The 22,667-nt window shown below is 37.0% G+C and overlaps 1 protein-coding gene across 2 annotated transcripts in view; it reads right to left on the reverse strand.

Annotated features, from left to right (window-relative positions):
- Positions 1 to 4,246: 4,246 nt before the first annotated feature.
- Positions 4,247 to 22,667, reverse strand: part of MARK1 (microtubule affinity regulating kinase 1) — a 58,976-nt gene continuing 40,555 nt past the window's right edge. Inside the window, exons 9-17 of one of the 2 annotated variants that reach the window (XM_075706620.1) lie at positions 19,581 to 19,680; positions 18,878 to 18,990; positions 17,469 to 17,622; positions 16,124 to 16,317; positions 13,400 to 13,500; positions 13,302 to 13,307; positions 9,566 to 9,817; positions 6,733 to 6,804; positions 4,247 to 4,601 (exon numbers count right to left, since the gene is read on the reverse strand). In XM_075706620.1, coding sequence (XP_075562735.1) covers positions 4,247 to 4,601; positions 6,733 to 6,804; positions 9,566 to 9,817; positions 13,302 to 13,307; positions 13,400 to 13,500; positions 16,124 to 16,317; positions 17,469 to 17,622; positions 18,878 to 18,990; positions 19,581 to 19,680 — 1,347 coding nt within the window. Of the gene's footprint in view, positions 4,602 to 6,732; positions 6,805 to 9,565; positions 9,821 to 10,628; positions 10,791 to 13,301; positions 13,308 to 13,399; positions 13,501 to 16,123; positions 16,318 to 17,447; positions 17,623 to 18,877; positions 18,991 to 19,580; positions 19,681 to 22,667 lie in introns of both variants that reach the window. The other variant, XM_075706619.1, reaches the window with a different exon arrangement.

Here is a 22,667-nt window from a genome sequence, read left to right on the forward strand (position 1 = left end):
TGCTCTGTTCTTTCCCCCGTTTTACATTAAATGCGTCACCGCTCCTGCTACCATCGTCAGGTTTTCAATTTAAATCTCCAGAAGGTTGAGGTGGAGACCTAAACCCAGGACAGGATTTCATGCTCCGCGTACTGGTCCAAAACAGACACCCACCGCAGACCCCGCATGGCCCTGGGAGCTCCTCGTCCTTCCTCCGGGCTCTGGCTGCAGCAGGGCCCCTTGCTGAGCCACCCCGTTCTCTCCCCCAGCTCCTGGAGCAGGGTGCTGAGCTTGCCTGTGTCCTGGAGGTGCAGGTATGTCCTAAACACGGCGGAGAGAGTGAAAGTTTCACCAGAGGTCCTGTCCCACCTATTTTGATAATAATCACACAGCAGGGAACCTGAAGCAGCAAGGTATAGGGGTTAAATTTTGCACGCTCCGATACATTGCTGTAGAGTTTAATGTGCTACTTTCTTAGACAGTTTGAGGGATGAAGCTATTGCTTGATGCTAATTAAGTAGCAGCATCAAGAAATATCAATAATCTGTAAGCAGCTGTTGAATGGGATCTTTCATCTTGATAACCTCAAGCTACCTTGAAAAATTTTAAAGAAAAAAAAAGTATTAAATATTTTTCTGGGGCTTTGAAAAGTGTCTAGGTTTTCTATTTATAGATCCATTACTGACTGTATACTTTGCCCCTAAACGAGAAGTGCGAAGCTAGTGAAAGATAATCTGTCTTCTCAAGAAGAGCAGGCCCTTCCCCACAGACTGGATTTGTACCTCATGAGTTTGTTTCATTTTTGAGTCCACCTATCAAAACCTCAGAGAATACATCTCTCAGTTGAGATTTACTGTCTCCATTCGCGTGGCAGCAGGGGAACCACAACACACTGTGAGATAAAGAGGTCCAAGGTACCTCTTTAGGTGTATGACGCCGGGTATCAAAAGTCTCATGTCTGAACAGGTCATGGAATTTCAGCATCATTGTAACTATATGGCATTAATGATGCATTTGGTTCTCAAGCATTATTTTTCATCCACAGAAGCAGGAGTGAACTTTTATAGTCTTTTCATTGACCTATAAACATTTTGATTTTTTAAATTGGACTGCATGAAAAGGGGTCTACTTAGTTTGGAAGTGTCTGTATACCTTAAATAAAGAAATAAAGCAACAAAACAACCCCAACCCAAACCAGCAGAACCATGCCGTAATCTAACCATTCACCCCCCACCCACCCAAAACACCCCCTAGAAATGCTGCCAAGAAATTACAATTGAATACATAAGCCTTCCAAAGATCCAAGACATCCCTATCCCTTCCTGGAGCTACGGAACATGATATGGCATTTAACCATCTTTTGGATTTCTTAAGTTAAAACCGTACTGATAAGATGCTACGCTGATCCCCTCACACGTGAAAATCAAGCTGCATTTCAGATCCAAATGTTCTTATCCCACTCTTACCCGAGGAGTAACTTATACGTAACAGGTAGATAACAAGGCAGCCGCTGAAGGACTCAAAAACAGGCACCGAGGACTCAGTATGCAATGTCTTACTGATTTCTATACTAAGTACGCTCCACTTGCCCATGAAACCAGCAGTTCTGAAAAAGTCGCTGTCTCGGATCTTCCCATCTTATTCCTGCCAGGAACAGGAGATTTGGAAAGCCAAATGACGCGCTTGGGTGCAGCTACACCTTTTGCACTCAGGTCGTGCCCTCACTGAAGCACTTGGTTACGGAGAGCGTAAGGTGGTTCACAGCTCATCTTCCAACAAGGCAAAAGAAGGAAGGAGATCAGCAGGGTTTGGGAATGGGGGCAATTTCACACTGCTGGCAGTTACTGGAAATAATACCATTTGCAGAGGGTCCATATATGGAAGCATTAAATTGTCACTTTGGGGTGCCGTGTTTCATAGCAGAGTTGGACTAAAATTTGTAACTCTGTCCTCTGGAAATGCTGCCTGTGTTTTGTGGAACATTAATACATCTCTGGTTACACGAAGCGCTGAAAACCAGCCACAATCTAGGGCAAAGTTAGCCATCTAAAAACACGGCCTGTAAAGCGGGAAGCTAGCTTAAATACTTAATCTACTGTCTCACAGCATGACCTGTATTTTTTCCACTGAACCTGCTGAAAAGGCAAAGGGTTTTGTTTCATGACTAAGTTCATACACGATCTCGGATTAACATCACGGTTGCGTTTCAGTGGTGTATTTAAGGACAACTGAACATTCATGGACATTTATGGGTAAATTGAGCAGAAACACAAACCCCTCCCGAGGCCAATTTTTGGTGAATTTCTGGGAAAGCTCCTGGACATCCATTTCTAAGAAGTGCTACACCAGTGATACTTTCTGGACAGTGCAGGACCACAGAACCAATGCAGTGCTAATCCTGAATTCACACAGTGTTGCAGATGAAGTCTGTACACCTTTAGACTATTTTGCTACCTGCAGTAATTATTGCGCTTTTATAAAGGGCAAACAACAAGTATTTTAGTATGAGAACTGTTCAAGTAAGTTTTAATAGAGTGCACCAGTGAATCAAGATGACTTGCATCAGATTTTGTTTCAATCAACATCAGATAAAAAAAAAAAAAAAAAAAGAAAAGGGGCTACAGTTCTTTCTTTCCAAACACCACCCTTTTTCTAAGGCAACAATACACGTCCATTTCCGAACATAACTGTTACAGAGGAAAGCTACATCACAGTACAGTATGTAAAGTCCATCTTTGTCAAGAAGCCATTGGAGAATGGCACATTTACTACACTTACAGCCTTCTAACTTAGGGTTACAGAGTTTACCACAGCTTTTTTTTTAATTTTTATTTTTTAAAGTGACAATTTCTTAATGAACTTTCTATTCTTCACAAGAGTGTGCAGATGGGGGCCATATGCTGATATTACAGTAATTACGACATTAAATAACATTGCACAACCAACCTCTATGGTTAATTCAGTACAAAATAACAAGTATTAAAATGTACCAGTACTAGTGGTTTTACATAGTTTATAATCATTAATTATGAAGGGAAAAAAAGGTGGGTTTTTTTTTTCTTTTCTTTTCTGTAGGCAAGTGCCTAATTACAAAGCTGCACATTACAGGCATAATGATGTGGAATAAATACAAGAAATTTGGTAAAATATTAAACACAAACAGGTTACATGGGAACAAACTGTACAACCACGAAAGCATAAATCAACAATTTATCATTATAAACAATGTATGTTTAGCTGTAAAATATTATGTGGAATTGCATGTACTCTTTGGAGGCACATGTTCCAAAAGCCAAGCTAATTCCTGAGGTGGCATTATTAACTTATACAACTGGTCAACACTTCAGATTACCTTGTGCTCTTAAACAGTCCCAATATTAATATATTTCCATAAAATGGAATTGATAGTATTCTGAAGGCAGCAAACAAGTGATATTTTACACCGTGATATTCAAATGAAATAATTACGGTGCTCCATTTTGGTGCTACATTTGTTAAGGGGCCATGGGAGTAAGCACTGTAATTTGCAGACAGAACATCACTTACGCCTGGTTTCTGTTCCCCCACAGCTCTGAGCTGGCCCAAGGCAGAACAAAGTTTTTAAACTGTAAGTGCCAACACTGTAAACATGTTGTTGTTTTTTTGTTTTTTTTTTTTTTTTTTAAACTAAACACTGTCCAATAACAAGGATAAGAGCCAATGATAAGCAGGAACAGTCTCGCGTAGAACAAAAGCTGATTATTCATCGACTTTTGGTTCAAATCATGAACAATCTTTAAATAATTAAAAATGGTCATGCTACAGTTGTGAAAATTATTTTTGTGCATTTGACTCAGGACACAAGTTTTTTAAAAAACTCACAATAGAGGTAAGACTTATAAAAACCACCAAAAATGTAAATGATAGGGAAGAACTTTTCCAACTGAAAGCATCAAACATACATTTCTGTGCAGAAATCTAGACAACTATACAAGATCTGAATTTAAGCAGTCATCTTTTTATTATACAACTCTATGAACATAAAATGAACAGAATGCTCTATATACTTACCTGTACATGTGAACATAACTTCTTTAGCTACAGTTATTTAATATAGGTCATACTGGATTTAACTTTACAATTCTGAATAACTATGTATAACCTTATTGCAATAAGGGCAATTTCTACATGGGGAGTTTCACAGGCCAATCACATTAGGCGTAACCAGTACATTCAAAGTGTAGATCATGTATGAATCTTCCCTGATCCCAAAAAACGTGGGTTCTCTTTACAGCTTAAGCTCATTTGCTATCTTGGATGCAATGTTCTTAAATGCGATAGAAGTTCCAGATATTCTCTTGAAACGAACTCCATTGAGCGACAATCGTGGCAGTTTGCAGACTTCCATCTCCCACTGAACAAGGCTATCTTGTCGTGCATCACCGTGAACACAGAAGAGCAAAAACCTCTCTTTTTGTTCGTAATCACAGTTATTAGCATCTAACACTTTCCGAATCTCTCTCATCATATCGTTCGGGTCCATAGAACTAGTGGTCTTCATACTCCACGTGAACCGCAAGGAGCGTGGCTTCGAATCTTTGCTATCCTCCTTCTCTCTGTCTTTTGGCTCCCCAGAAGCACTCCTGGAAGAAGTGACGTACAGAACAGTCAGAAATAAAAGCAGTATAGCCAAGAGACAGAAGAGAAACAGAGTTCTAGAACAGGGGTTTCTAAACTGCGACTGACACACCACTAGTCACACGCAAGCTAATTCAAAGAGTTAGACGGACACTGTTGGAACAGTTGTGCACCACCTCCTACACTCACGCGCGCTTCGGCACAACACTGGGAGCTGCTACCAGCGCTGGTGCAGTTCCCAGTGGTGGCATGCAAGCAAAGCACGTTTGGAAACCCCTGCTCTAAAACTTTCTCAAGACAACATGTGCAATGGAAACTGCAGCGGACACATGTTACTCCATACTGCTCCAAAGAAAGTGGAATCTATGTAAAAGCATGACTGAAGTTCTGCTGATTTCATGATCTGGAGCATGCCATACACCAACAAAATTGAAGTTGAGGGACACAATCCTGAAGCATAAATCACACTGTAAAAGCAGCAGAGGAAGAAACCCCACCCTGCGATTCACACGTGTTCAGTTAATTCCCTCCCCTCTTTTCCGCCTTTCCCCCCCCTTTGCACTTACTATGTATTTTTTTGACCTCTCTCTGTGTAAAAAGGACCTTATAGTAACGTGCTTTATTTTAACCGATGAAGCAGAATTTTGTGCTGGAATTCAGTTGTAAACAGCTTGTTTGTCAAACAGCTGAGTACACAGCCAGCACCTTTTTCACAGAAGAAACAGTGACATGTAGATACAAAACATTTTAGTTGATAAAATGACTTGGACAAAATTTCAAGGGAGTAGTTTCCAATGAATGTTCTTCCTCTGATGCTTCCTTACTGAATAGATTACTTGTTCCATTGTAGAAAGCATTTTGAGAAACAGCACTAATTATTTTAAAAGTAATTCCACAGCCAACTATTTCTGTTCTTGTCCCAGGTACTTAAGATGCCTGATGCCTCCCCATCCATCACTGGGGAAAGGTGCTGTTCTCATTTTGATAGTCTATAAACTGTCACTATTCAGAGAGGAGTCAAAACAAGCATTTTTAATTTAACTTTCAGTGCGATCCCCAGAGAACCACATCGGTATTAAGGGATAGAGCATGGCAGGGATAAGATCTCAAATGACTTTTAGGCCAAAACAGACACTGTAGGATGACAAAAAGTAGAGGAAGCTAGGGAATGAAAGCAAGAGCTGAAAGCAACTTCACACTTCATTTCATTTGAACATTTGTTTAATGTCTTTTCCCTTTCCATGTCAAGAATTCGACAGCTAATGGACTTTGAATTGAAAAGGGCTAATGTAAATAAAATGCATTGTGTATTAAACAACGTATCCTGTTAAGAATGTGCTTTTTTTTTTTTAAATAAAGGCTTTCTGTTTTGAAAACTAAGTCGATACTTTCTGTACGCGACCAGTTTAAAATGCAAACTACAATGCCTGTTCATTAGAGAGCATAAAAATAAAAAGTTATGCACTGTGCTAAGCACACCAAAAATGCAGAACCAAATGCTGAAACATGGCAAAAGAGCAGATATACTGGAAAATGAGCGTATGAAGGAATGCTTTATTACTAACGAAGCATCTACAGATTTGTGTACTGTGGTTGCCATACAAATTCGATATTTAGCAGTCACAACCCTTTTGTCTGAATGTCACTTATTTTATTTCTCAATGCAAAGTGACATTCATTTCACAGGGACTATAAGGTGTTTACTTCTGGCAAACAGCAGAATTAGTAATGAACTCAGTATGTAACTATAGTAAAAATTTAATATATACCTATATACACACAGACACACACAAAGTATACTACATTTTCCACTGAAACCTAAAGTAAACACCATTAAATATTTATAAGCCAAAACATGATTTTAAGTGCCTAAATGACTGGTTAACTCCTACAGGGGGCTTTATTATTCAAAGGAATATGCTTAAATAAAGTTTTATATTAAATACTTTGCAAGAAAGCAAAAATAAGGGATAAAGGACCTCACCAAAACCCCCTCCCCCCCCAATAAAAAACATTTTTGAAATGCAGATTACTTAAGCACTATTCTATTTTACATCCTGATTAAAAATCTTTAAGAAATCACTTAAACCTTGATGCAAAAGACCTAGGAGCAAAGTATTAATAGTGGCTCCTCACCTTGAGGTGTCAGTTCTGCCACTGGCTTCACCTTCACTTGGATCCCTCAAAACAAAGTTAAGGTTGAGATTCAATGATAAAGGTGAAAAATAAAAAGTTAAGAAAACCTACATCTAGAACAATGTTAAATAGCTACTGAACAAAAAAAAATAAAAATAAATCAGTATAGTAATGTCAAGCCTAATACTGTTTAATAGTATTTTTTTTCACAGCTGTAGTTTTAATTTCCCTTTATTGATACCTTAACTTCTTTCAGCTCTGACATGTAATTGTTTAATGTTTTTTTTAAACTGATGGTAAAATTAACATGTGGTTCTCAACCTACTGCAGACAGAGCAATGGCCACATGTAATTCCAGCAAGCAGAGGAGTAGTTGATCAGGGTGGTCCAGGGGGGCTCCACTCTGCACCCTTCCGGGCCAGGCCTTCAGACCTCAGTCCTGAAAGCACTTAGGTACATGCCCATGCTTAAGCACACTCAAGTAATTAAAGATAAGACGTGCCTAAGAGTTTGTGGGACCAAATGTTTGGAGCCCAGTTCAGAAAGGTTACTTCAGCATCTGCTTAACTTTAAGCAAATCAGCTGTTACACTGACTTCGGTAAGATTAGTGGTGAGCTTGAGGTTAACCATATCTTTATCTTGTTGAATTAGAGCTGTACTTTACCAAGGAACTGTTTTGTATTATGCCTTTTTAGTCCAAAGCAACTTGAAAAATATCCATAGACTGTATAAGCCACCTAGGTACGTTCCTAGTGCTGCTATACAAACATTTTGGCACCCAATTTCAATTAGCTAATTTAATACCTTCAAAACACAAATACTTTAGTAACTAACATCAGAGAAGCATCATTTGACATAAACCATTGATAAAAAATACTTCAAAACCCTACTCATTAGGAATTCTCATTATGCGTTTATTTTATATACTTACCAGAAAAAGCATTCATCTTTGCCAAAAGATAGTAAAAAAAGTCTTTCATGACACCTTCTAATCAACGTATGCTTTAAACCATTATTTTCTGAACAGTACAGAATTTAAAAGGCATGCAGTTATGCAATCCAACTAAAAGAACAACAAATAACCCCCCTGAACCTCCACCCATGTAATCCCAGCCACTAAGTCTCCAACAACCCAAAGTTTGAAAAAATAAAAACCCAACAAAACACCAAGAAAAAACACCACCAGCAACAAAACAAAACCCCCACAAGGCCTTCACTATAAGAAAATGTATTTTTAGCAGTATAAAACACAATAGGAAATTATATAAAAATGTTCTATAGCAAAGATAATTTAAAAAGACATAAATTTACAATATGTTAATTCTAAATACATAGTTTACAATATTAATATTGTAGTTTAACATAATGAAAATATTAATTCTTTGATCTGACTCTTCAAAAAAATTCAAGATACCACTCCTTGCAAATAACAACGAGCTATAATGCAAAAAACCAGCCTGTGCTCTTGAAATTGGTTGGTTAGTTAACAGAAAATACCTTTCTTCCCATTTGGAAATCTACACTGACACCACACTCGACTAACTGTCATTTTTTTTTTTTTTTTTTCTTTTTAACAGAGAACAAACTTTCTCCCCCCAACTGTATAAGTGCTGGAGATACCAATAACGGAGGATCATAGTCCTGCATCTTCAGGTTTCTGAAAAAAGAAAATCATTCACATACTTTTTTTTTTTTTAGGTCATCATAGGAGGTATTACTTAGACACACACTGACACACTATCAGCTCACCATGTTAAATCAATTTTAGGAGGAACATCACTGCATTTCTAGCTTTCTCTCTTCTTTTCCCTTGTAACATCACCTTACGCAATTCATGGTATTTCACTTACAAATTTCCAACTACTAGCTTAACCTAGGTTTGAATTTATCTCCTCCCCTTCCCCCAATGACAGAATTCAGTACATAACAGCATGAATCTGCAAAGAGAATACAGGTTTCCAAGATATAATTCTATTGTAAAACTGACAATAATGCAGTACAGACACATCCATAAGTAGGCTTAAGAATTATAGGTAAATCACTTAGAAAAAGGCAAACTGAAAATTAAGTCCCCTTTTGGGAAAGCTATTGTGACCACTAAGTCAACGGTCACTTGATATTAAACAGTGTATTTGAAAATCTTTCCCAGCACCTCTCCTCGCAGTATTATTACTGTTAGCATCATCACAGGAATGAACGCAGGTCCAGGATGTGTGGGTCGTCTTCTTTCAGAATCCTGAACTTACATTTGAAGAAGCTGGTAACATGATATGAGAGGCTGCATGATACTGAAATATTAGTATTTCCAGACATCCAGACTTCTGCCCACTTCTAAGCTTCTCATTTATTCACAGATTTTAGAATTCCCTAAAATAATTTGTTAATACCTATTCCCTCTAAGCACAGGAATAAAACTGTTGTAAATACAGCCTTTGCAACAAACTGCACCCAGTTAAAAAAGTAAAATATTGTTAACATTAAATAATGACTTGTTTTTAAGTCACTGCTTTCAGTATTCAAGTTCATTTTAACTTAATTGTAGCATCTTTGTATTTTAGCTGTAAAGCAAGAGCAAAAAAAAATTTGAGTAGCATTCTCTTGCTCCTTTAAGATAAAGGAGCAGAATAGCTGGTCAAACATAATGGTTACAATATACACAGAGAAGTAAAACAAGGCAGGTTCTGGAAGGAACACACAAAACAAGCAGCATTCTAACTAAATTTACATTTACTGCAGACTTAAACTGGAAATTCTCAATGACTTTGCAATTATGGCCCTAGTTATAGGCTGGGCTAATTTTTTTTTTTTTCTCTTAAAAATCGAGGTACTAACCTGCGAACAAACTTGGAAGTTATCTTGCTTATTATACCAGTTGATGTCCCTCTTCTAGCATGTGCAAAAGCACCGGTTTCATGTGATGGTGAGGCGGGCGGTCCATTGTAAGTGGCATTACGCCGCTCCCTTAGCTGCTCACCATGGAAAGTGCTTCGACTTGAACTCCCCCGAGGAAAGCGGGTTCGGTCTGGAGTGGTAGTGCTAATACTATGAGCAGACGGGGAAGCAGCAGGCACTCTTTGAGTTGCACTGCTGGGAAAACAGAAGCATAAATAAAGACTATGCTAGCAACCCTCCTACATGCCAACCATTTCTCAAAGATAGGAAAAAAACCCCGCTCCTGATTCTTTTTTTTAAAACCTGAATCTGCTACTGATTTGCTTTTATGATTCATACTTAGAAATAATCAAAGAGATATTTTCATTGTAAAATCAAATTATCTCAAGTATTAAGAGCAGTTAAAAAAAGTACACACAGATAATAGGACAAAGGAAAAAAGTAGAAATGTCTGTAGTAAGATCTGAAAGTGTTCCCAGCCCTCTTCTGGCAAAATACGTTCATCAAAACCTTTAACACACAAAGAGTCCAAAAACTTAACAGATATTTCTTAAGTAGTAATCATCTGACACAAATAATAAATGTATAAAGCTATTTGGGTAGTTGATGGTAACAGCAATTATACTATCATGCTTTTAGACAGAAATGAGCCTAGCAATCTGCAAAACCAAGAGGTTAACATTTCAGTATTTCATTTGAATTTATGGTGGTCTGTGCGGTACAGTCCTGTCTAAATTAGTTAAATTTTTAACTACTTAAGTTTTCCAGAAGCTTCCAGAGGGAGGCAGTCAAGGAACTTCTTTAACTGTATGCAAACATGTGTGATGAACAAAATCAGGCTTAAATCATCTGTAATACCCACACCACTCGAGTAAGCTATTGTTTCAGAACAGAATGCAACGTGACAGTTTTGAATAGATTACAAACATATTGAAGCATATAATGAATGGAACAACATTTTTTGAAGTGCACAACATTAAAGAAACAATAATCAATTTATTACCTTGGTCGGTAAGCTTCAGTGCCATCTTTGATGGTTGGCAGTGTAACTTTTATAGGATGTCCAGAGGCAGACATGGACTTTTGATGTCGAGGCCGTGTTGATACAGCAGAAGCTACTGTAGAGCCTGCAGAAGATGTGCTACTTGCAGACATTTCTGTTAGGCTTTTACCACGGCAGCAAGGCAGGAGGGATAGACAAATGAAAAGGGAAAAGAAAAGTTAGTGTAAAATCCCATAGAAAACAGGGAAAATAACTAATTTTTTCTTTCATAACGTAGGAAGTGCTGTTTAAATAACCAGAAGACTGAGTGACCAGGCTGTCTTTGTCAGCTAAAGTAAAGAATACAGAACTCTGAGAAAATGATGTTCATCCATAAATCCAATCACCATATATGTTAAATTAGGCCTTTTTGTTCCTCCCAAGATTAAAGCTTACACACACATTATTCAAAGTAATGAAGAAAGACTACAAAGAGTACATGGAAATAGTAAAAAATACTGAAAAAGAAATTTGCAAAAGACTTAAATAGGTTGATTAAGCAGACTCTCTTTTTGTGAATACCCTTATTTTCAGTTAAAATTCAAACACCTAAGACCTGAAACCTTTGGAACTGCTGTCACATTATCACTTGGAAGTGACAGTGTTTTTAAAGTACCAAGGTGTACTTCTCCTCTGGACTTTTCCATAATGTTTTAAGGGAAAGGTAGCTCCACCAGAAAGCCCTGACCCATAGAAGAGAAGGCCAACAGGCAGCAAACACTCAACAGCCACAAAGCAATTATCAATAATTTTCTCCCCTTATTTACCAAAAAGTTGCCAATTTTGAACTTTTGGTAAGTGGTCAAAATATTCTCAGGAGAGGGAAAAGATTCCCTTCCATTCTGATTAAGTTCTTCCAAATGTCTTCAGCCATTGAATAGTTAGAGGTGTTGTATCACTAAGGAACAATGAAAGACAAACAAAACATAGGTAGCCTCATGTCTATATTTCTAATCACTTTGTTTTCTGTCATGGTAACACCTTGGAATGTTATGTATGTGGAATTACTTGCACCTTATTACATGGCTACTACACTTCTTCAGCAACACAAAATTGTATTCCCTTCAGAATCTTTCTTCAATACCTTTGAGAATGCCAATATGCCGTAACATGCCTCTGACAGTGACAGCACTGCAATTTGAAAAATCCTCTGGTTATCAGTACCTGAGGCTGCCACACTGGATGTCTTCCAAAAGATAAAATCCCTATAGGCACATGATAACCAAAACCCCTCAACCTGCCTTCAAATAATCACTGAAAGTAAAATAAAATTTTGAAAAGCTGTAGAAGCTCCCTCAGGAGCTTACTTCTCCAACAAGAGACATGATGTAAAAGTCTGCCCATGACCCCATGAAGAAGGCAGTGCTCCCCCCAGGTGAGGGAAGGCTCTTTCCTGAGCCTTGCAGAGCAGCCTTGCAGAGCAGCACCTGCGGCTGCTTGCCAAGGGGAACAAAATGGTCCGCTCTGCTTTAAGCAAAAATATTCTCCTTCCCTACCAGTTCTCTATCCCAGTCACTGCTAGGCTGAGCCAACCCTTTCAAGATACAGTTCCTTTCACCGGTACTTTTATTTCTGCTTTGCCTAAGTGGCAAGGAAGGGATGAAAGTAGTGTCAAAACTACTGTGTTATTAATTTTTAAAACAAAAGTCAAATGACTCAAGCCAAACGCCAGCTTTGCCTCTACAAGCACAAACAAAATTGCATTAATAATGTATTAGCAACAACAGTCCCAAAGCTAAATAATATCTGTAGCAGAGGTAAAGATTTCAGATGAATAATCCAATGACACAAGGTGTTCAGCTAGACCAAATCCAAATTGAACTGCAACACAACGTATGGCAAAAATACAATTCAAAAGAAAATTCTCATCCTTCATTTTTCAGAACATGCTCAAAGAACTGAGCATATTCATTGCACTGATGAAAGGAATAGGCATTAAGAGTTGTCTGTCTTTTCAATACTACAGAAAAAATAAAAAATAAATTGTAAAATGAAAAGCTTCAAAATAAAATCCCTTCTCATTATAGTGGTTTGGTATTAAATCTAGTGAAAGAAAAACTTTATCAATCTTTGCGAGATCAGAAAAATCTGTTTGCGTACATATTTTAAATCTAAGCAATGTGTGTTATCTTCTTTTTAAAAAAGGATTGTTACAAGTTGTTCAAAATATTTTAAGCAGTATGAAAAAATTTGGAAAGACACTTTTGAAAACACCCATCTAATAATTTGAAATTAATATTGAAAATTAGTTGTGTGCTTTTTAATATACCTCCTTAGAGCAATTTAAATAGCTGTACTTTACATGTTCCATAGCTCATCATTTTAATATAGATCAACGGCCCTATACTTTTCCTATTTCCAAAATTAAATGCATAATTACTACATTATGTTATTTCATGCTAGGGTTTTTTGGTTCATTTTACGTTAACTGTTTTATTCAAATAACTTTAAAAAAAAAATCAGAGTAGGATCTATTGCTTTAAACTAAAAAGAAAAATCTCCCTAGGTAATAAATGTGATTCCATAAAAAGAGGCAAAGGCGTATCTACACATTTAGTTATAAATTTCATCACAAACATAGAAACTGCAGTGGAAGACAAGATGAAAAAAAGCTGTCGGACTTCAGGTATTCACACCGTGCTTCATGATGGTACTGATTAATTGCATAACCTACTACTTCTGTGCCTCAGTTCTGGTACCCAAATTAATAAGCAAGAAAAGTTGAAGCATACCTGTTGTCCTTCCCATTCTGTATTGCAGAATAGCGATCTGAAGAACGTTCACAAACATAAGTGTTCCTTCTTGTCATTCCACTACCAGAAAATACATTATTCTAGAAGAAAATTAAGACTAAAATTAAATTAAATACTTTATTCTACTATATATTATGTTGTACAAAAATGTAAGCATTGGAAGCAAATCAAAATAGTTTCTGCTGTTTATGTATATTCTTAATGTCTTCGAATGAACTAGGTTAATCTGTTGACACAATCATTTATATCATCAGCCATTTTTTTCCAATAGCTCATTCACCACCTCATTACCGTACCATTGAGAGTATGCTAAAAGAAAAAACGTAGAGAAATTTAATTTTGCTGACATTTGCTTTACTAAGCATTATTATCCAATTCCCACATACTGTGTTACAGAATTATTTGTCTCTGGGATGAAAGGAACAAACTGGAATCCCAGAGAACACATCTATGTGGCTGGTTGAAAGGCTTCCCCGTGTGGATTAAGTTGCCAGCTAGAGCTCCAGCCTTACAGTTTGTTACCCCGTGTCAAAAAAGTTTTCAAGAGAAAAATGAAAAGATTATCAATCTGCGCCAGTCAACCCAGGATTTACGATGCAGATAACATGGCAAATAGGTCTTGTAGCAACAAATACTGACAGGACTTCTTTCTGTTACTAATTTCAGTTTGTACACACTTCATAAAATACCTACAAACATTCTCCTCCTCCCTCTGCCATGCACAGATTAGCTGCTGAAGACTTACTTTCAGTACATGACGTACAATTCTCAGTTTTTAATACAGCACATATTGAATTTGGGGTGGAAGAGGTTTGCAGAGTGCTAACATTACATACTGATGCATGCTGGCAAAAGATTTCAAACACACTGAACTTGTGTACTATAGGACATCATGAACTCTACAAGATTTACTGTGTGTTTAGGTCTCCCTCATCTAGAGCTTTTCAGCATTAGTATCACCCTGCAGAGACTACTGAATAAACTGTTTCAAAGCCAATTTGTAAGGAAGATTAACAACTGCAGTAACTGTTTTAGAAATTAAACTCTCATAAGTTAGACTAATATGACTGAAGGTGATAAATATGTTTTTAAGAAATCCTGCCTTCCCTAACATCATGTTACTCTCCGAGTTACACAAAAGTATTTTAAAATTATGCACATTAAATTGGCTTTGTTCATTTTAAATGTCTGAGTTTTAAAAAACAAATTCACTTTTTCTGTGTAAGCTGTTCAACCTTAACTACTGCTGCAATATCAGAGACCACTATTCCTTAATCGTGCCCATCACAAAGCCTTTCACAAAGTCCCCCAAATAGTAACAGAGCTAAAAATGTACAAATCAACTTCTTATTCTTCATTCTTCATAGCAAAGACGCTCCATTTAATTAGTTCTCACAAAGCAGAGAAATGCTTTTGACATATCAGCTTCTACCATACATGACTGTAATCAGCTTTAGGGCAATACAGTCTTGGGAAAGCTCTGGTATGAAATCTAATTGTCGAAGACTCAACGTTCCTGCATGCAATCCACACTGCCATAATTTTGAAAGACTCTTTATTGGGTGAAAAAAACCCTCTATTTTAAAATTTGAAAAAATTGTTTAAAGCATCTGTGGATGTACTGCAGACACAGCCTGCAGAACATTAAGAGTTAAATGAATTTCAGCATTTATTGTTTTTAAAGAGAATTCTAGCAGAAATGCATATCATCTTCCCAGAATATCCAAGATGGGAGCCAGCACATAGAATCCCAAAGGACAATGAGAATTCCTGCCGCCCATCTACTGTACTAAAAGATGGCCAGAATTTTTGTATTTAATACAGTGTGTCTCTTAAATAACAAAAAAGTATACTTGAATCTTAAATTATGGTTCACACATATTTCTTTTTTCTTTTTCCACATAAACTCTTGCTCCTAAGTAGCTGTTTAAACACTATGCAATATTTTTTCATTTTGTATCCTAAACACCAATACCACTGCACATGAACTTCCACAAGGCAAAGTAGATGCTTTCACATTAGGAGGGACAGACTCTCCTATTTGGAGCCAAGATGTCTGAGGCAGTAATATGATAGTGGTTTACAAAACTACGAATGATATCACAACAAAAGAACTAGCAAATTAATAATTTCTTAACACAAGAACCAGGTTGTAACTCATAATGTCAACAGGCACACACACCAGGGAACAACTGGGTTGTTCCCCCTCACCTCACCCCATTTCTGGAGTCCAAAATGAAGTGGTTTCAGAAAGCTAAAAAGACAAAGTCACACAGAAAAAAATTCATGAGGGATATCATGAAGGATCATTCAAATAAAATCTCCAATTCAGGATGTCCCTTGACTTCCTTGTGGATATACAAACATTAGAAACCAGAAAAAGAGCACTCCATATTGGCTCTGTTCTTATGTTCTCTCCCTAAATATCCACTACTTGTCCTGACAGATCTTCAGTTTGCCCAAATGCAGACATTCTTGTGCTTACTGTTATGTTAGTGTTAGAAAAAGTGAAGTTGTGGGGGAAGGGAAAGGTTTATTTTTAAAAGACATCCACTGTAGCCTCTTTCTGTCTGCCAGGAAAAGTTACCAGAAATAGACTTAGTGGCTTATTCACTAACCATCATGTCTGTAGTAACCTCATGCTGCAGATTTTGTTTAAATAGGGAAAAATAAATATAACAAGGCAAAAGTGCACACACTCACACTGGGAACTGTAGTTGACTTCTTTCTTTCTGGACCCACAAGTGGACTTGCAGCCATCTCTCCTTTGGATCCCACTGTAGTGCTGCTAAGTTTGCGTGAGACATCTTTGTCCCAGTCTTCTTTCTGTTCACTTTCCACACTATTTGCCTGAGCCCTTTTTGTGTATGACACAGCAGGAGGAATTGAGGGACCAACTGCCAAATAAAAATAATATTAATAATACCTAAAAATAACAACTCCATTTTTCTTGGCCAAAATAGTCTAAATATAATTCCCCAAGTCCAAAAAAAAGCATTTGAACACCTACGATTGCAAGCTCACCACATGTACCAACCTATTAAATTGAGCTTTGACAGCCTACGTTCTTTTTACCCACTCTCTCTTCATTACCAGTTTGCAGTTCAGAATAAGTTCTTATTTTATATAAATATGTAAAACCTAGAAGATTATTTTAATTCTTATTTTAAACCCATGTAATTTGTGCAATATTATGAAAAAAGGAATTAAGAGGATACTTTTCAAATTATTTTTTTAGTACTTTTTGTCATATATCTTTTCCTCTAAACACTATGAAAGATCTTTTTCCCCTGAAAACCCTAGAACTACTTTGTTTAAAAGCATGTTTATACTTGGAAAAATTACAGTTCTTCCCCCCTCATCATTCTTTAAAATGCTTTGGGGCAAATCCTCCATCAGTAGAATTTTACATTCCCTTGAAATAAAATTACATCAGCTGATGATCTTCACAATGTTCATTACTTTTCTGGAAAAAACAACACACTAACACAGAGGGAGGACAGTACTGGGAAAAAAATAGAACAATGTAAATTAGGCAGAGAAAAGGGCCAAACATTTTAGAAATATTTCTAGTAATTTGGTAGTTCTCTTTGGGGGGGTGGGGGTGGGGGAATCACCTTTCATTTAATGTTTTAAATATGCACTCCTTTTTGATGTAACCATTTTCACCTGAAAATGTTTCCTGAATACTTGGTAAAATTGTTGTCTCTTGGAAACAAACAGTTTGGCCCCAACTCCAAATGTACTGATAAACATAACGGTTTGCAGTTTATCCAGACCAATATTTTGCCATTACTTCCTGAACAGGAAACATCCTCAAGCTCTTATTCAGTGAGTCAAGCAAGTAACAAGTCCAAAAAATTAAATCTGTAAGTTACATTGACCCAGATTTACCACAGAAGCGTTCATACAAATAAAAGCATCACAGCAGAGCACAATATGATACACAACAAATGCAAAGAGTGGTGGACCTGCCAGGTTCACAAAACACTGCACATTCAGACTTAAATTGTGTATGTTACTTTACTTGTTGGAATGTCATCCCCACCATGATCACTGAACCGCCGTTGTTTCTGATTAGTTGATATACTCCGCTGGACCTTCAGGTGAGCAGGAGACTGCACAGAACTGTTGTTGAGGTCACTGCTAGGACGAGACCTTTGACCCAAGTTGCTGCCAGACAAGGACTCGCCTCCTTCAAACTACAAGAAAAACAGTTTTTCAAAGCATAAACAAAATTCACCATCACTGGTACTTTTATGGCATAATAAAGTGAAGAGTTCCAATCAAAGGCATTTGTTTAAAATTTAAAATTGTATCTAGAGTTTAATTTTCTTCAAGATTAATTTTATCACTTCATCTGTGTTTAATGTGCTTTAAAAATACACAGCTAAAGCTAAGAAGTTAATGAATGCTCAAAATAAAATTAGAAGAATCTTGACAGTAACAAAAACCTGTTCTATTTTAAAACATAAGCCAATGAACGGCTCCCCCTGCCCTTTTTTTTTTTTAAAAAAAAAAAAAAGCTTAAAGAGCATTTTGAGTCAGAAGAGCTAAAAAAAGCAAGGACTACCGATTCAAGGATTCTTAACGGCCTTTAACACATCTTTATAAGGTATGTAACTCAGCCACTGGTTTGTTGATATCTAAGAAGCATAAACTGTAAGAAAGAGTAGTGGAAAAGACAAATACCCTATTTCCAAGCAGTTTGAATAAAAATTATTTTAGACAGATTCCCTCCATGCTCTGTCATCACAAGGGAATTCTGGTTCAGAGATGTTGTGGGAAAATGCACTGAAGGATGCACATATCAGATCTATACTATCTTAGAAATGAAGGAAGGCCAATAAAGCAGCAGGAAAGAAATTACTTCAGAAAGAAAGCCTTGGTCTCAGCTTGATTTCTTGAAAAATCCCTGTGGTCCCAAAAGATCTACAGATTCCTCTAGTTGCAAAACAGTCAAAAGATTTTCCATTACAAATTTATTAATGACTACGATTCAATTATTTATTAAATAGTAAAATATACTATAATATAGTATACGAGTGAGAAAGGATGAGTACATTTCTGAGTAATAAAGGATGTCACATCTTGTGGAAGAAGAATAATTGCTTTAGTGAAATTAAATATTTCAGATTTTAACTGTAAACACACATGACAGGAAGAAGACTCAGCACTTAAAAGTCATGCCACTTCAGATTAACAGCTAGCTTTTAAAAAAAGCAATTCAACGTATTTACAAGCAAATGTGAAGATACTATTTCTTCATCTATTTCTTCATATGGGAACTAACAAGATATCGAAGAAGATATGAAAAGGGAAAGACAATAAGTTATCAATCACATTTTTTTTTAAAAAGATGTTACAGAATAGGTCACAAAAACATCGACAACCAGAATATTCAACCCAGCCAGATATAAGGGCCAAAATAGAAGACGTAAATTAGGTAGCACTTACTTCAGGTGGTTTTCTACCTAGAAGTAGATAAGTAGCCATAACTTCATCATACTTTTGGTTTACTAAAGATTCATGAATTTCTTCTCTTGAAAAGCCCATTGTGACCATAATGTCTAAAAAGTAAGAAGACATACATTAGCAGAATAAATGCTTGGGTCTAGTGACAACTGAAGAACAATGAAAATAGAAAAAGCCCTTATAATTCAACAGGTTACTAGGATTCAACTCAACCAGCATCATCTTTGCTGTGCAAAATCAAAAAGGCTACAACCCCCCCTCTTTTGTTGTTATTTTCTGCTGGAAAACTCTCAACTATGTTATTCAAAATAGTTCAACATCAAACGTTACTCAACAAACAAATAAAACATTGGCAAATAGAAACTATGAATAGCTACAGGGCCAACACAGTATCTTTCTCTGACCACGGTGGATAAAAATTGTTGCCCTCACAACAAAATCTGTTTCCTCCTGCCTGTTGAATTCTGTAATCTTATTTGTCTTTTGCTGTGCTTGTAGGTTCATGTCAGCTCAGTGAAGTCACAACAGTAGTTATAAGGAGAGCACCGTAATGAAATTTCTCATTTAAATAACAACATTTTACTTGTACAATGAGACTGCATCTCAAATTTGGTAAGAGTTTAGTTCGACTTACAAGATAAAATGGCCTATGTCATCAGATGCAACATCCTTGTAAAAGTCTTACCTATTCTTTTGGTGTCATTAAAATCTGGTTCAGGCTCAGTATACGGCTTTAGTTCTTCTTCTTCATGGCCAACATTCATCCACCGATCCTTCATAATTTGCTAAGAAAAGAAAGGAGCTTTAGGTCAATATGCCATTTACCATACCAAATTAAATCTGTGCTAGCTGGTCTGGGGAAAAACAACTTAAAATTCATAATAATCTGAATACTGCTCTTTCCCTCCCACCTTTTCCCCTCACATGTTACAGTTTCTTCTTTTGTCTTTCACATCCTTTTGTTTCTATTAGTTCATTCCACCCTACTATTTAGCATTTACAACACCCCCCCCCCCAAATACCAGAAAAACTACCGACAGAAAAAACCTGCACTTCCAACACAAAAAAATCTTTCATTTTGCACCCTTCACTTCCACCACCTCTTAATCTTGTCTTGCTGAGTGCCTGACACTCATGCCCTAATCTTGGTTAAGATCCCTAAATGTTACAACAATACCAACTCTATCACAATAAATAACTCCTTCAAATAATAACAAAGGAAGTGTTTAGAAACTAAGGAATATTTCAGGAGCGTGCCGATGCATCCTGCAGTCATTCATTTCAAGATCGTGATGCCAACCAGTAATTTTTTCCTATGCATCTTCTCACTGCACTTGACCTAAATATGTTCACAGTTTGGCTGGAGGGAGAAATGCCACTTAACTCTCTCTATGCCATGCAGATATTTACTTTAAAAATTTCTCCTGCATTCTTTGGAAAATTTCCTTCTGCTGTGGCCTGGATCTTTTATATGCCTGCAAGATTGATCAGCTGGACTTCTTAACCACCACCACAACTTCTGCTTAAGGATGCATTCATCTTTTTTAAAACAGCTAAAAACATTTTCCCTCCTACAGCAACATGCACACATGCCTCTTTAGGGACAGATGCTAATATTGCTCACTAGACTGACAGAAGAGTGAAACAAGTGCCAGCAAGTCAAGTTTCCCACAGGCTCCAAATATGCCTCGCAAACGCCGAATTAAGTTATTTCTCACAAAGAGCAAAAGACTTGATTTTCCATTGATATAACCAAATTCTTTGTATGTCATGCTGCTGCCACATTACAGACCCAAATAGCTGTATACTTACAAGAACAATACAGAACTTTGTACTTGGGCCAGTTAACATTTTGCTGACAATACGACTTAAAGAACTTTGTTCAAAGTTCTGCCACAGAATTGATTTTTTTAGCTTTTGAGGGGGATAAAGGGGAAGGGATTGTGAACATGTACTGCTATACTGCATTCTGGCACACAGAGCACGAGTCTATTTGACAGCAGACTTTGGTTATGTATTTGTAGCCTTGCAGTAACACGACAGACTCCCCGAAGAGTACTATGCAGTATCTGCAATTACAAGTTTTTAAAGATACTGTTAATTAAATCTAAAGTTTAAGCATGATGAGGTGTTTGGATGACAGGAATCACACTGCTCAAATCCAACCTCCCTTTCTTGATCCTTCTTGAATTAATAGGCAAACCCAACAATTCGCACTTGCAGTTTTTCATGTCTCTTCAGTAGGTGGATCTATAGTTCAATGTAATCGGCTCTAGGTTTCCATCTGTTAAATATCTAAACTTTTGCTAGCTTCTGTCTTTTAAACACATGATCTCATAGGCATACTGAGTTACTGCACAACTCTTAAAACAGGCTCTTACATTTAAGAATTTTGAAGTGACACCAATGATCCAACTCCAGGATCAGTATTACATCTGTTTAAATTCAGCTGGGCTTCCAGTCAGCTGATGAAAGAGCAGCAGCCTTGGTCAGGGTATTTAAAAATCTGACCCAAACTACATTTCTTAAAGGTCAACCCAAACCAACCAACTAGATATTACTGATGAGGTTTCCCTCAATTTTCAGGAAAACTATCTAGTAAGATCTGGCCTGGCTCAAGACCTGTCTGTTTCAAAATTATTTGCTTTATTACTCTTTAAAAACATAAATCTGCTCTGTGGGAATTTCACATAGCGTTTTGCAAAGAACTGAAGACTGGGAGGGGAGGAGGAATTTGTTGAAATCCTGGTAGTTAAGAGAGATTCACATATTTTCTGACAATGCATTTTTCCCATCTCTTCCTGCAAAGACTTACTGTTTCACAACAACATTCTCTTGCTTCTAAAATGGTTTCTCTCTGCTGCAACCATGAAAAAGTCCAGACGAACCATTTTAATAAAAATTTGCCTGGTCCTTACCAGAGGAAAAGTGCTAAGCCTAACCCATACAGTGCTGATCCTGTGTCAGTCTCAGCTTTGATGCTAACATCACTGACAAACATCCTATTGGATGGTCTGGGAAAAACATGCATGGGAACTGAGCGGGTGTATGGCTGGGACTGAGCAAATAATTAAAAGACAAAGCACAAACAGAAGTCCTCCCCACCTAAGGTGATATTGTCTTTCTACTTCTAGAAACTGGTAATAAATATATACTTTCATTCCAAATATGTATTTTTAGAAGTGCTCAGACAGAAGAAATAGTAATTTCTTTCCAAACCATAGCTTTCCATACCACAGCTTTCTAATTCAACAAATGTGATTTCAGGAACATTAATTTTAAAAAAGTTTGTGATGTGTCTCCCCCTCAGATTAGCATACTGATCAATGCCTGTTATCATCAGTATTTTGGTACTGGCTCAAGACCCCCCGTCACACATAACATTTACTCGCTCTCTTCCAATCTGACAACTACGCTGTTCCAGTGAGGCTGCTATCCAATACCTCTCTCCCGGGACAGGAAGGAATTTTAGAAGAACTGGATAACACTACAATATCTAGAATGTAAGTGAAATTAGATCTGAAGAGAAACTGCTGAAAATCCAGAGGAAAGTTCAATAAAAGGAGAATCTATTTTCCTAAAACTTAAACACCACACAGGAAAAAAGCAATCTTTCACCATCTTTGAGTGACTACACCCTTATCACTATGTCCTCTAGACAGTAATAAATACAACATAATTAATGAGTATCAGCAAAGTAAAAGCCACCATTCACTTTTCAGCACAGATTTTATTCAAGTTAAAACTATTTATAACAAATCACAAACCAGCA

This window comes from Pelecanus crispus, chromosome 3 (assembly GCF_030463565.1).
Source record: "Pelecanus crispus isolate bPelCri1 chromosome 3, bPelCri1.pri, whole genome shotgun sequence".
Taxonomy (NCBI): Eukaryota; Metazoa; Chordata; class Aves; order Pelecaniformes; family Pelecanidae; genus Pelecanus; species Pelecanus crispus.